This window comes from Meleagris gallopavo, chromosome 3 (assembly GCF_000146605.3).
Source record: "Meleagris gallopavo isolate NT-WF06-2002-E0010 breed Aviagen turkey brand Nicholas breeding stock chromosome 3, Turkey_5.1, whole genome shotgun sequence".
Classification (NCBI taxonomy): Eukaryota; Metazoa; Chordata; class Aves; order Galliformes; family Phasianidae; genus Meleagris; species Meleagris gallopavo.
The window spans coordinates 45,710,330-45,725,349 of record NC_015013.2 but is presented as its reverse complement, the minus strand read 5'-3'; the positions used below and the strand labels follow the sequence as shown (position 1 = coordinate 45,725,349).

The 15,020-nt window shown below is 38.8% G+C and overlaps 1 protein-coding gene across 1 annotated transcript; it reads left to right on the top strand.

Annotated features, from left to right (window-relative positions):
* The first annotated feature begins 934 nt into the window (after positions 1-934).
* MC5R (melanocortin 5 receptor) lies at positions 935-5,445 on the top strand. The gene is given in 3 exon segments (XM_010708777.3): positions 935-1,174; positions 2,000-2,295; positions 2,298-5,445. Coding segments are annotated over 3 exon segments (1,140 nt in total). The 5' UTR covers positions 935-1,091; the 3' UTR covers positions 3,059-5,445.
* Positions 5,446-15,020: the final 9,575 nt, after the last annotated feature.

Genomic DNA, 15,020 nt, shown 5'->3' with positions numbered 1-15,020 from the left:
TCTGGTGCAGGGACTATTCATACATAAAACCCTTTCATACAATGGCTCAGGTCTTTGAGGGTTACTGAAGTGAAGCTTGCAGTAACAACAAAGGAAGCTTCTGTGGAGTATAACAATCAGAAACACAGATTTAACTGCATTCTATCAATAAAATCTATCTAAGTAGACAGTGAAAACAGCACATTGTACAGCCCTATCATTTGTTCTTTCTGGTGGTGATTCTTTAAGAAAAAAAAATGCTGTAGGTTAAAAGTAAGCTTTTGGAGTTATTGTATACCACAGAAGAAATCCAATCTTCTGATTTGTGGAAAGGTGGCAATATGGAGAAAGAGAGAATTTCATCTCTGGCTCCCAGCACGGTGTTCTGTATGCTCCTCCATATATGCATGGAAATCTCTGCTCCAGACAAGGGAGCCAGGATGCAATCATTTATTTCTTTTATATTGTTTTTCACAGAAATGGCTTTGCTTATCTCTTCTATTAGTAGTGTGATAGGCTTGATAGCACGTTCTTTTATGAGTTTTGTGATGGTGTGCTTCCTATTCTCACAAAACTATAACTGTGGATGAAAGACAAATGTTTTTAAGAACGATAAAATAAGCCTCCCACTTTAACAATGATTTTCTGCTCTTATCTCTTCTGGAACGTGAAGTTATTGATAGCGAGTATTTGCAAAAGCAGAGAAAACAGAAAAAACAATCCATATGAGACGTGCTTAGCAAGGAGTATGCCTAGTGCATTTTTTCCTTTAATGTAGTTTTCCCCAAAGGTATAGCAAAAGCAGGAATTTTAAAAGCTCACGAGTTTTAGATCTGAATCACTGTCCTGATAAAAAGAAAGACAGTCAAAGACCACTAGATGGTGGTAAAGACCAGAGCCTTTGCTAACAGGATCAGTGAAAAGCGAAGTTCAGAGGGGCAAATGGGAGGAGGAGCCACAGTTTGAGTACTGAAGTCATTATTGTTCGGAGACTATAAAAGGGCAGTTGCACAGTGAGTAATTTATGCGTGCTCAGCCTTGACTCTATGGATTTACTCATTCATTTTCCTCTATAATGTCATCTGTCCCCACCAAGGAGTCCCCAGCCCCAGATGTCGGGTGAGGAGGGGCTGAAACTTCTGCTCTCTGGAGGAAAGGCTGCAGGAGATGAAGAGCAACTGAAGGAGCAGCTCTGGTAAATAGGTACAGTTAATTCTTGATTGAAAATGAAAGGTTATGTTTAAAAACTGAAAATGGCTTTGCCTGAGGAGCTTTGAATTTTACTTGCAACAAGTAATTGACAATCAGCTGTAAGAGTTCCCCATGTTAAGAATATGATAGCTTATAGCTTGCACTGAATATTCTCATTACTGAAAGAAAAAAAAAAGTACTCATTATCTGGAATAGAAAACTTATTGCTGGGCCAGAATTCCCTCCTACTGATTCTGTAATCTCATGGAATCCTAAAATGTAAGCATTTGCCTTGGTTTGTGGTTTAATTCTATCCTCTTAAAATGAACTTGTTAGCATTGCACAGACAGACTGTTTATAACACAGATTGTGCAAATTTAAGAAGTTCAAAGTTCAGGAAGCATGTAAATCTTTTACTGAAAACGTTCAGTTCTTATTTGTGGCAGTACTTCTATATATTGCATTCCAGTGATGAGGTTCTGCACAATGTAGTACTTTTCTCCTGCATTTCTGGGCTCTGAGAACTGAAATTCTGCTAATTGTCTATTTGTGTTTGGCAGAATTTCCAGGACAGTGTGATTGCTTCTGGGAGACTGAATAGGATAAAGTACAAAAGAAGAATGTATGAATCTCTTCGTTAGTCTGCTGTTTTAATTTCCCAGTATGGATGGGCAGAAAAACTCTGAGCCCAGTGGAAGTTAATTTAGAATCAGTAGAGGAATACTGTGTAGAAGAGGTAGGATGTGTACAAGCCAAATTAAATAGAAATGTTTGATATTTGTCTTGTCAACTTCTGCCTGTTTTTGTCATGCTGTATTTTTTTTGGCAGGGTCTTTTGCCTTTTGGAAAATGCATTTACCACACTCCTTGGCAAATCCCTCAGAGAGAACAGAAAGTGTTTGCTTCCAGACATGAACACATCCTCGCAACTGTATGTTTCTGAACTAAACCTGAGTGCCTTTGGCAGCAACTTTACTGTGCCTACTGTAAAGAGCAAGTCGTCACCATGTGAGCAAGTGGTCATTGCAGCTGAGGTGTTCCTAACCCTGGGCATTGTAAGCCTCCTTGAAAATATCTTAGTGATATGTGCAATTGTTAAGAACAAGAACTTGCATTCACCCATGTATTTTTTGTTTGCAGTTTAGCAGTGGCTGACATGCTGGTTAGTGTGTCTAATGCTTGGGAGACTATAACAATATACTTAATAAACAATAGGCACATAATTATGGAAGACGCCTTCGTCCGTCATATAGACAATGTCTTTGATTCACTGATCTGCATATCTGTGGTGGCTTCCATGTGCAGTTTGCTGGCGATAGCAATAGACAGATATATCACTATCTTCTATGCCCTGCGTTACCACAACATCATGACAGTGAAAAGATCGGGGCTTATCATTGCATGCATTTGGACCTTTTGCACAGGCTGTGGCATTATCTTTATTCTTTATTATGAATCAACTTATGTTATAATTTGTCTCATCACTATGTTTTTTACCATGCTGTTCCTCATGGTTTCACTCTACATCCATATGTTCCTCCTGGCTCGTACTCATGTGAAGAAAATAGCTGCTTTGCCTGGGTACAACTCTGTCCATCAAAGAACCAGCATGAAGGGAGCCATCACTCTGACTATGCTTCTTGGCATCTTCATTGTTTGCTGGGCTCCATTCTTCCTCCATCTCATCCTGATGATCTCCTGCCCTCAAAACCTCTACTGCGTTTGCTTCATGTCTCACTTCAACATGTACCTCATTCTCATTATGTGCAACTCAGTGATTGATCCCTTGATCTATGCCTTTCGTAGCCAGGAAATGAGGAAGACTTTCAAGGAGATAATTTGTTGCTATAGTGTGAGAACGGTCTGTGGGCTATCAAACAAATATTAGGAAAACAAAACCAGAGAAGAGAACTGAAATGCAGCATCCTGCATCACATTGTTATTCTGCTGAGAGGCCTGTGGATCATCTTTCTCTAGTCAGCTGTCAAGATTTTTGTGGCAATCAGAAACTGTTTTCTTCTTTCCCTCCATGCACCGCCCTCACACTGATGGTAGGAACTACTCTGTGCATCTACACTGAGGGGAGAAAGAATATTTTGCATCTCACTTACCCTACTGAAGAGTCTGGATCTTACAAGAGGACTGCACAGGGAAAGCCTTATTTCCCTTTCTACCAAATGTGACAAGTGTAACTGGCTGTGTAAATAAACCCATCAGCATCCCAAAACGTATTTCCCTTGATATTGTCTCTCTAGATACAGCATGGCTCATTTTGATGCCTAGAATTATTTTTTTTCTGCTTTCTTACAAAGGGATAAAGTCAGAAAAGTAGCTCCAATTATGAGGGTTCGCATACCTTGCTCAACAAAGTTATGATCAATATACACACATCAGTGTCTTGTATTCTGGTTGTAACTGTTACTGTCATAAAACGTCTGGTATTTAAGAAGAAAGCATTGCAACAAATCTCCTAGGTTGGACACAGTAGGTTGTCATCTCTGACTGTATGTGTTCTTATAACAGTGTATGCGGGGAGATTTTTAAGCCTGAATACAAAGACTGAGCTAATTTTAGTTTGTTTTCGTCATTCCTAAGGCTAGGGAAGTAAAGGACATGTGGCCTCTAGCTCATGCTGTAATGTTTTTTTGGGAAAGAATGATCGGGTGAGTGACTGCCTTTATATAGGAGCTAGAAAAGCATTTTGGCTAGGAGCAGCATTTATTGGAGGAAGGCATGCCGTAGATTGCATTTTTCAAGCTGTGAGAGACAAAACAGGTTTGACAATCAGGAGGGACAGCAGGCAGACAGCAAAACAGGGGTCTCAAACTCAGGCAAATGCAGCTATAATATGGAATACTAGCTTTTGCTCCCCAAACAAACTGTTTTTATCTTTGCTGAGAGGGTTCTGAGGTGAAACCCTCATGCATTTTATGTGAGCAATTTGCACCTACTCATGATCTCATAAGCATGCTGTTCTGTAACAGCTGTATAATGTGCAAAATATTGAATTTGTCACAGATAAAGGAAATGCAACTGTGGTATTGATTTCCTGATGCCAGTGGATACATACAAGCTAGGTAAATATTTCAAGCAGTGGTACCCTACTGACTAGCTGTCAGAATATAATTTAGAAAAATGAATCCTTCCTTCCAAAAAGCTTAAAGAATAATGCTGTTATATTTGGTCTAGAGATGCTCTGATGATGTTGTCGTCAATAAAAAGATTATAATTGGCTTAATGAACCTTAGATTGTCCTTCTAAGATGGAAAATTCTCATTGGATGTTGTGAGCATTTTTTTTTTAAACATAAAAGTGGTCAAAAATGACAGTAGGTGCCCAGCATTTTCATACTGTCCATCCTTGGAGATATTCAGAACTTAATCGGACACAGCTCTGAGCAACCTGTTCTACAGTTAAAGCTGATTCTAACCTTGAAGCTGACCATGCTTTGAATGATTTGGAATAGAAGACCTCTGCAGGTCCATTCCAATCTGAGCTATTTTGTGATTCTCTGTAACAGCTTGTGTGTGATGATGAAATGTTCATTTTTTTACACCTCTTAGCTTAACCTCTGTTAAGAAATGTAAAATATTCTCCATACGCATTTAAAAGGATAACATACTTTGTATCTTCATTTGCTTTGGAGATCTCTGGCAAGATATCTACTTCAAGATAAGTATTACTAGAGTTGTATATTCCATCTATCTGCTGCAGCTTGAAATATATACTGCCTCCAGCTTGCAAGTACTTCCCCCAGGCATGACTGGGAATGCTATTCTCAGTGGAGACACTTTATAATATTGACTGTCAATATAAAGGCTACAGCAATGCATTTGGTGCTGGACTCTTCCTTCATTTTTATATAAAAATAGGATTTCAGAGGTACATTTGTGATTGGTAGTGAGAGTCTTGCCTTGTTTCAGTCCACCTCTTACCCGCATCCATAAATAAGTTTTGGGAATGGGCTTCTGCTACTATGAATGTAAATACAAAAAATGAAACAGCTCAATTGCATAGCAAAAAGCACCAGCTGACAGTGTAAATAAATCACTAAATCTTCACTGGTTACTGCAAATAAAACATCTTTGTACATAACTATATATCATTGAATAGGAAGCCAAAATTGTAATGGCTTTGGGTATTTTCTTGAACTGTACATTACTGGTTTTTTTTATTTTTTTTTTTTTTTTTTGTTGTTGCCATTTTATTTGATGTAAAAACACAAACACATGAAGAAACTATTAAACTGGATTGTTGGAAAACCTACTATTTTTGGTTATTTGTTTTAATGTGTGCTACACATCACTAATCTACACCTTATAGATTATTCACAGAAGGAATATTATATTCTAGGCTTTCAATTCTCAATATAAACAGATGCCTTGCTAGAAACATTCTGACTGAGTTGCAGGTTCACACATGTGGTTATACTTGAAGCTGTACTCCTGTTGGTGTGAAAATCACATCCCCATCATACGCTTTACAGGTGAGAACTAAGTCATCTTAAGGGTGAAATGAAAGCATTTTCAAGAACAGACTAGACCAGTCCTTGAAAAAAAACAGTTTATGTTTACACTTTTGGATTGCATATCAAACACATGTAAGCTCATAACATATTTTACTCTGTTTCTTTCTCCTGCTTCACTAGAGAAATGAAAGGAACATTTAGCATGCTTTCCCTTCTTGGAAAGCATTCTGACAGATTGGGACAGACAAGCACAGTCAAAGCATGAAATTTGCTGTCAGAGAACTGCCATGAAAAAATTAGCTGCTAGGCAGTTGTTGCATCATGTCCCTACAGCTAACGGTACTGCTCTTGCATATACTGCTAGAAGTTTAGGCCTGGTGTCAGTCATTGAAAAGAAGTAAGCTTTAATCAAATTATTTCTATTCCAGAGCTTCAAAACCAACTTTCTTTTCCCAGTGCTGCTTTGGTGACCAGCACTGCTTCCAACTTATATGTCAGTATTTTTTTTTTTTAGATGGAATGACTCCAAACTCTAATCTGTATTAGATGGATTCAACCTCTATAAACTCACAAAGGATGATGAAATCACAGATGCATTTTAAACAGTTTAGTGGGAATTATATATAATATAATAATAATAATAATAAATATAATAATATAATAATATATATAATATAACTCATAATATATATAAGAGATATATAATATCTCTTGCATCCTGAGATTTTGAAAGTTATGGTGAATCAGTGTGACAGAACAGAGTTCCACTAGTGTGTGTCTCACCAAAGACTAGATGAAAGTTAAATTCTTATGGTCCTAAGAATATCTGTAAAGCAGTTTCTTTTTTAGCTCCTCATCTAAAAACCCTTAAGAACATGAAACTGAGCTGGGCCTCCAACAAACCAAAAAGGAGTTGTTCTGGGGAATTTGATGGCTGCATGTGCATGATAATCCTGTGGAACACCCTCAAAGCTTCCAGCAAGCTACAGTTTAGAGACTTCTTGGGCAGGTTATATTTACGACTTTGTGACTGGTACATTTCCACGAGTGTTTCTTATATGAATGTATCTCATAATTTTGGATCTCTTTATACTTATCTGCAATATCTTATGAGAGTAAATTTCATACTTTTGATATGGAAAAGTGTTTTTTTTCTCTTTTAAAACATCTGCTTAAGAATTTTCAATTCCTCTGAGTTTTTATGTTGCAAGGAAGATAAATAACTGGTCCCCATGTACTTTCCCTATGCTATTCATCATCCTATATATACACCATCATCTCATATATACACCTACAAAATTGTTATTTTCCAACCAAGTCTATCTAATTTGACATGGTGTTTAGTATTTTGTTTCATTATGTTGCTTTCCCAGACCTGCTGCATTCTTTGGACATGGAGGGGAATGGATGATCATATGATAATTCAGATATAGGTGAACAATAGATTTCTGAACTGCCAAATGATGCTGCATGTTTTTTTTTCATTTTTTTCTTATTGGTATTTAAGAATATACTTGCATTTAACGCAGCATGCTTCATAATTCAGAAAACTGCAAGATCTCTAATGAATTACCTCTCTGCAACTGCTCATAGGCACACATGCTCTCTGTTCTCCACATAGACTTACATTTTCAGTGGCTAAAGCTTTATTCATGCATTAACATATAAAATGCATATGTAACATGTTACATATAACAAGCCCAAAATATGGAACTTAAGAGTGCTTCTGCATTTCTGGACTCAAGCACATGCCTTGGCTGTGTTCCAGCTCTGTAGCAGAACTTATCTGAGTCCCACAGCTCTCACCTGCCCCACTTCTGATGGGGAAGAAGCCCAGCCTCAGGGTCGGCCATGGTCTGGGTCAATATCAGAGACCTCCTGTCCAGGTGCAAACTTTGTCTGCAAACCCATCACTGCTTTGAATTGGGTCCATTTGCACAGCTACCACCTGATGGGAATTTGTCACTCGTCTCCTTTCAATTAGGCAGGTTTTACTGCTGATTAAAGAATTACAAGAATTAGATGTGTAATCTTTGTATGCTGGTTCCAGATGATTTTGAAAGGCATCAAGTGAGCTGCTTAGATGGCCTGCTGCATGAATGCTTTAGCTAGCAGCAATAAAATAAAACAAAAGCATACAAAAAAGGTGGATTATTTTTTCTCTCCAGTTTGCCAGTTTTTGGCAGGAAATAGTTACTTTTGGCAAGCAGTAGGTGTTATTGCTTGCAAGCTGGCTGTTTCACTGGCATTTGTATCTTACACAGAAAATCAGTGCCTTCTTCACTCATCCTGAAAAGGTGACCCTTGGACTACCTGCTATCTTTGAATTATGCTTTCATTTATCATAGCTTTGCTCTGAACTGTTTTGAGGAAAGCTTTGTGTGGGTTTGAATAAGAACCCAAATCCCTGAATTTCTATACAGTTCATAGTAAGCGTACTATTATTTCTGCTTCACGGGCTCCTTGTGTCATTCAAGGTTAATGGAATGAGTCCAGGATATTTTTCCTTTTGAAGGGTAGCAGAAAACACTTGGCTACTTTACCTTGACTTTAAATCTGATATAACGTAGTTGCTAGCACTGCTGACACTGACCTCAGCTCTGAGATAAATCACTGAAACCAAAAGTTACTATTTCCCAAAGGTTTTCCCCAGAGGGCATAAAGTGCTCTGTCTATGGCAAAGAGACATTTCCTGTTCTCTTCTTATATGGCGGTAGAAATTGGTGCAGCTTGAGGAAGCAAGAGTTTTTAATCTGTGTTCACAACTCACAGAGGATAAACTACATTTTCTGCTTTGAGGGCTGTGCTAAAGAATGTCTTGGTAGAACTAGTAACAACTTATGTTTTAGAGGAAGAAAATTAGCAAGCACTGGAAACCAGACTGAAAGTCTCTGTACGAGATCCTCACTAGGTGTAACAGGATCTCATTCCACTGAAGTCTCTAGTAAGACATTTTCTCATTGCTGAGATATGTATCAGGAATTCCAGATGTGGTAGCTCTCTAGTTCCTTCTTCCTTAGGAAAATACCAATATTTTAACCATTGGTAGAAAATCCGTGTCGGAAAAAGTACATTTATTTCTATGTGATAGCTGGATTTGCACAGATGGGTTCATGGCTTTGGGTCCAAACTTCTGCCGTGCAATGTCTTGATGCTTGTTTTGCTCATTATTAAGGACTTCATTTAGCCAGGGTGCATGACTCCTTTGCCCATATGAATGTGGGCTCCATGGCACTGACCAGATTCTGGTACTTATACTGTTATTACACACTCAGTTCCATTCACAGACGGAAGTTCAGAGGTTGCATCCCTCATTTTGTGTCAGGTCTCCAAAAGGGGACCTCAGAATCCAGTGCTCTGAGCAGAGGAGTCTCAGCAAAGTAACCTGGTATTGAAAACAAAAACTCTTGGAACAGGCAGGTTAAATCTTTGGCCTCTCCTGGGTTCTCTGCTTGGTAATCACATTTTTTAATGCAGGTGCTTAAAAATCCCTTTCAAATGACAGAGGAAAGAGACGAATCACTCAAACTTGAAGTGCCATTCCAATGACAGTCCATGTCCCTTCATAAAGTGCATTAAAAATGAAGAAGTAAAAGATAAGTCCTTGAATGAAGTCCAGGTGTTTCATCTCACAGTGAAGCTGCTAAATATTCAGGTTTTCACTACAAAAAAGGACACTGGCACAGCCAACGAATCTGAATCTGGAAGTAACAATTTGAAGGAAAATTTTGTGAAGAAAAACTGCTATTTGGTGTATAGTTTGCTGTTCCAGTTATACTCTGGGAAAATCTGTTCATCTCAGTCCCCCCAGTGAAAGAGAGAGGTATCCTTTTGGTGAATGTGGATTGAATTTGTTTTTTAGATAGGATCTGTGGTATACAGCCTGTAGATGTATACCTATAAAGCACAGCAGCTAAGCTTCCAGGAAGGAAGAATTCCCAGATGGTGGAAGGATTTTACACTCAACAACAGACAGCTGCCTTTAGGCTCCTAGCTCCTCATTCAGCCCCTTGATTTTGTTGTCCACACACCTGGTGCTTCTTTCATGTGTGATTGGTAACTAAGCTGGACTGTGGCATTTTAAGCAATATACTCTTCTGTATTTGGAGAGGAGGCTATTGAAAACATGTCCAGCTTAATTAGAAAGGAATGGAAAAGAGGAGAGACACCCCAGAGTTACATCGTGGGAGGGAGTGCTGGCAGGCAGATGAGCAGAGGATCAAAGGCCTATTGCACAATGCAATGAGTAAATAGATGACATGTAGAACATGAGCTCTAGTGAACCTTTAGGAGGGAAGGCAGGCAATACAAGCAAAACTGTGTGTATTTCAGATGACCTTTAGCTCAAAATGTCAGTTAGAAATTTGTTCTGAATTTATAATGAGGGTAATAAATAACAGGATGGAATAATGAAAAAGGTATCATGCTTGGGAGAGAACCAGAACGAAGATCAGGGGAGGTTGGACACCTTGCGTTACAATTCCTTTAAAGCTCTGTTGAATTAATAATGGACAGCCAAGTGCTAGGAATCAGTGCTGATAGTGCTGTGACAAAATATTCACTGATGAGAATATGGCTAATGATAGTGAAGGAAATCCACAGTCATCAGAGTTGATATAGATGACGGAACCTGGAACATGAGAGAGAGCAGCCTGTTGATTTTGCCTCTTGAGTGACTGATTTGATTAAAATAAGGTGAAGAATAGCAGTTACTGCTCACCATCATCCCCCAAAGCCTCTGTGGGTGGGTGAGGGGGGGCAGCTGGCTGTGACTGCAAGAGGCAAGTATTTCAAAGATACAGGGCTCAGCACAGCCCCAGGATGGCTACGATGGTAGGGATGTGTGTGGGGCTGCTGAATCACGGCCTGAACCTCTGATTAATCACCTGAGGCGAGCAGTGAGTCAGCCACGGGAGCACAGGTGAAGGAAATTCACCTGTGCTGCCAGAAGGGGTGGAGCCTGGCTCCACCTCTCCTAGACCCATTTAAGAACTGGCTGCCAGTAGGAAAGGATCTCTTCTGGAGATCCACTCTACTGGAGTTTCCTATGCAAGCCCAGGATAGGGTGAGTGTCCTTTTCTGCTCTAGTATAATAATTACATAAGCCAAGCTCTCAAATATAGTATATCATCTATACTATTCATTGATTGTACAGGATGTGACAAAGATGCTTCTACAGCTCATCCACATGGGAGGAGAGGCCCTATGGTTACAGATTTCCAGACCTCAGCTCAGGCCACCACTGCCCCAAGCCCAACAGGAGGCTGTCCATATATTCAGGATAGTTATGGAGATGTAATGAATTCTCTTCGTAGATAAATGAGGAGGTAGATAACCATCTCTAAATTGACTTTTGCTTTGTTTTCTTTTGTGGCTTGCCATTCTATGATTTTTTTTTTTGATCTTTCAGCTTGACTGGGTGGAATAACTTCTGTACAGAGCTAATTGAACAGTTATTTAGAATTCAGTAGTATCTTTCCTATGAGAATCTCAAAGTATTTTGCAAATGCTAATGAGTGGACTCTCAAATCTCTGCTGTGAGCCTGCTTGCAGAAATGTATCATCACCTCAAGGGAGGAGGCAGGAAGCTGGAGTTTGCAAGCGGGGCTACAGAATACTGAACTGACCACTTTAGGCTTCTTCAGAGAAGGGACGCTTTTCTGAGGTCACCACACAGTCTGAATTGAGCTTTAAAGCACAAAAAAGAGCTCTGCAGTGTCACGTGGGGTGGTATGATAACCCTCAGCTTAGTTTCCTCCTGTGTCAGAGGTAAGAAAAAGTGTTGTGTCCTGTGCTGCAGTAGTGCTCCATGATTCTGGGGGATATTTCCTGCTCCCATCTGCCTCCTCCTGATGTCTACAGGCAGCTCAAAAAGCAGTTCTCCAGCCTGGGCCCTTCCTCCTGTCCCCTGACAGCCAGCTCAGGAGGAATTTTCACATCACAGAGCAGTATTTGTTGCTGAGGCTATCTCAATAAAGACAATTGAGTGTATTCTCCTTTTCTTTTCCCTGAGCTGTGGCTGATGGCCTGAGTGGCTGTAACAGGTCTCAAATCTCCCTGCAGCATAAAAAACTCTAAAGCTTTTTTAGCGCCAGAATGAATGGCGCTTGAATAAATAAATACAGTTGCTAGAGTATGGGTTGAGGAGAGGGAGTTTGACACAGTGATTTGCAGGATGTAAAAGCGTGTGGAGGATTTTTCAAAATGTTTAAGAGGATTTTCACATTTGCCTTACTTGTAAGCCTAACATACACAAGTTCTCTGAAATGCTGGTACTACTTAGGATTGTTTTCTGATAAGAGACCAGAAACAACTGATTTTTGTTTACTGATTAATGAAGATATCCATAGGCAATAGAATTTCACATCTTAAAGATTTCATATTCATTGCAACTGGTTTGGATGGTAGGTAAGGTAAGGCTTTTTTAGACTGACTCATTTTCTATTAAGCCAAGCCATTGGGGAAGTATACTTTAAAACCTGTATTTGAGAGTACACTGATTTCTCATTGCACTGCATTTAATTTGAGATAAGTTTCAATAGAGTATCTGCTTTCATTTAAAGTATTTTTTCAGACAAGGAAACTTTGCAAGGCAAAATAATGCTAAAAGATATAGGGAAGTACCTCTAAGTTGAAGAGACCAGCTTAATTCTACTATTAATAAACTGTTGATTCTGAAGCTGCATAATTTTGTAGTTGGAATTCTGGTACTCTGTTATGAGTATTCACATCCATCTGCATTTGGTTTTGGCCTGTAGTGTAGGCCTTAATAGCTACTGAAGGAAGCATGCATGAACTGTAGCTGAAGGACATAGAGAGGATGATGATGCCTAAAAACATTATTCCTAATGCAAGTGCCTTGGCAAAACCAAAACCAAAGCAAAGGCAAGAGGGACAGAATCTTCTGTCAATTTTCCCATTGTTCTTACTTCTCATTAAAAAAAAAAAGGAATCTATAGTAGGAGAAGTGATTTATTATTCTTGAAATGTGCAAATGCATAGAAATTAGATCCTTACTTTTCTTGTAAAATTCTCCTCAAATTTGTTATATCTGTAAAACCACGGGAAAGGATTTTTTTGCTATGGAACTAATTTTTCTTGTGCACTTCAAAATCTTTCCACTTTTCTGCTAAGGCGCATTTGACTCTCAGCTTGTTAGGGGAATTAGTTCTATGGCTGATAATTAGTTATATGGCTGATAAGCTGTCAGTGACTCTCTGCCTGTTTCTTATTGCTTGTGTTGCTGGTGCTTTCCAGTTTTACTCTTCCACCAATCTCCTGTTCCAGGTTAGTAGTATTAGGTTTCCATTGAGAACATTTCCCTCTAATAACTATGGACCTCTGTAGCAGCTGGTGGTAAGTAGTGCTTGTGCTTCCTGCAGCAACACATTCATCTGCACTGCAGAAACAGACTAATTTTAAAATGAGTTCCTCCCTTAGGGAAAAAAGAAAATCTGATATGGATGAAAACAAGTAAAGCTCTTTAAGACACCTTGTTTTTATAGAAGTTGCTGTCTTTGCTCACTGAATGTATACCCATCTAGTCTAAAATTCCCTTAGTCTCTGCAGTCAGATGGTTTGAGGGCACCTTTCGTAGTTTGCAGTTTTTTCATTGAAAAGCTTTGTAGCTGACTGGCACCTGCTGTTCATTAGCCTTATGGCAGTATTCTTGATTTAGTCTCCAAGACAAATACATAAGATCAGACCGCTCTTTACAAGTGCAGACTCCTTTTGATGTAGTAGGACAGATAGTACACTTGGCAACTCTGGAGGCAACAGGAGGGTGCTAAGATTGGACTAGGATGCAATAAGACTAGAGGGAATGGCCTCAAGTTGCACTAGTGGAGATTCAGGTTGGAAGTCAGGAAATAATTCTCTGAAAGAGTGGTCAGGCACTGGAACAGGCTGCCCAGGGAGGTTGTAGAGTCACCATCCCTGGAGGTGTTCAAGAAACGTCTAGATGTTGTACTGAGGGATTTGGTTTAGCGGGAAATATTGGTGATAGGTGGTTGGTTGGACTGGATGATTTTAGAGGTCTTTTTCAATCTTTTATGATTCTAACATCCTGTGGCTAGGCCCAGCATCTCTGAAGAACAAGGATTTACTTGAGTCTGGCAGATAACCTTGCTGCCTAAATATGGTGTTGTGCTTGGGTTAACTGTACTGGCTAGGATTGGTAGCAATATTTACCTATTATTAGCCTAAATATGCTTCCCAGAGTCTTGGGGCAAGCTTAGGGCTACATCAGAGATGTCTGCACTGTGGAACATTGCAAGGAGTGAATGTATCCAAGGTGATGTGCTGAGGCTGGTCGTTGAGTCTGTTCAATCTGACAGATTCAAGTTTTTATTGATCTTACCTGACTCATCAAGATATTTATTTTTTACAAAGTAACATTAATCTTTTCCCATTCTTCCTATGATGAGCACACATTTTATTTTGGAACTAGAAAAAAGCAAGACGACTCAATAAAAAGACATAGATACTATCAATGTAAATTGATAATATAAACTCTTTACCAGACAGGTAGAAGTATTTTCATTCCTGATGCCACTATTGTCTTAACATAATTAATCAAGAAGCTGTGAAAACATCATGGCAAGAACATGCTGAAATGGTGTTGTTAAAACAGAGGTATTAACATATCAACAATTTTGATGCAAAAAATCACAGATAAGTTTTTTTTGCTTTTTATTATGATAGTCAGGATGGTTCAGTATATTAATCTGTTCTGGTCCTACATTTTTTTAACCATTACATGGAAAGCTAGCAAACATTCAACTCTCTTTCCCAAAAAAGTTTATGAACAGGTGTAACTGTTGGTCTTGAGGGGTAAATCAATATGATCCAAAAGATACTTGTAAGCTTAGAGGTTCATGCTAGAAGCTTTCATGAGACCAGGTTAAGACCAGAACATTAGAACTATATGAAGCTTCTCATAAGAATTGAGCCAGCAATCACAGTACAAGTGAACAGAGTGAACTATGAAGTAACAATACAAAATTTTTCTTAAACTGGGAAGATTTGAAGGAATAAATCATTGATAAAATAAAACAAAAAAAAAAAAAATCAGAAAGACAGATGAAGCCCATGGAATAACATGTAAAATTACTTTATGTAGATCTAGCAGTGACATGGCACTTCTAATTCACAGGTTAATTTCCTGGAATTGTTTAATCTTATTTGATTAAATCACAATTAACCTTACTCAGATTTTACATTAATTTAGGCCATTGTATCTCCAGTCATCTAGAGCTTTTGTTACTTCTGTATTTTTGCTGCCTCCAAAACCTGTATTGTAGGTAGCAATGAATTACAAAATCTGGAGGAGGTAACATTCATGGGAATAATACAAATCACCATAAATTCATGCCTGCCAATG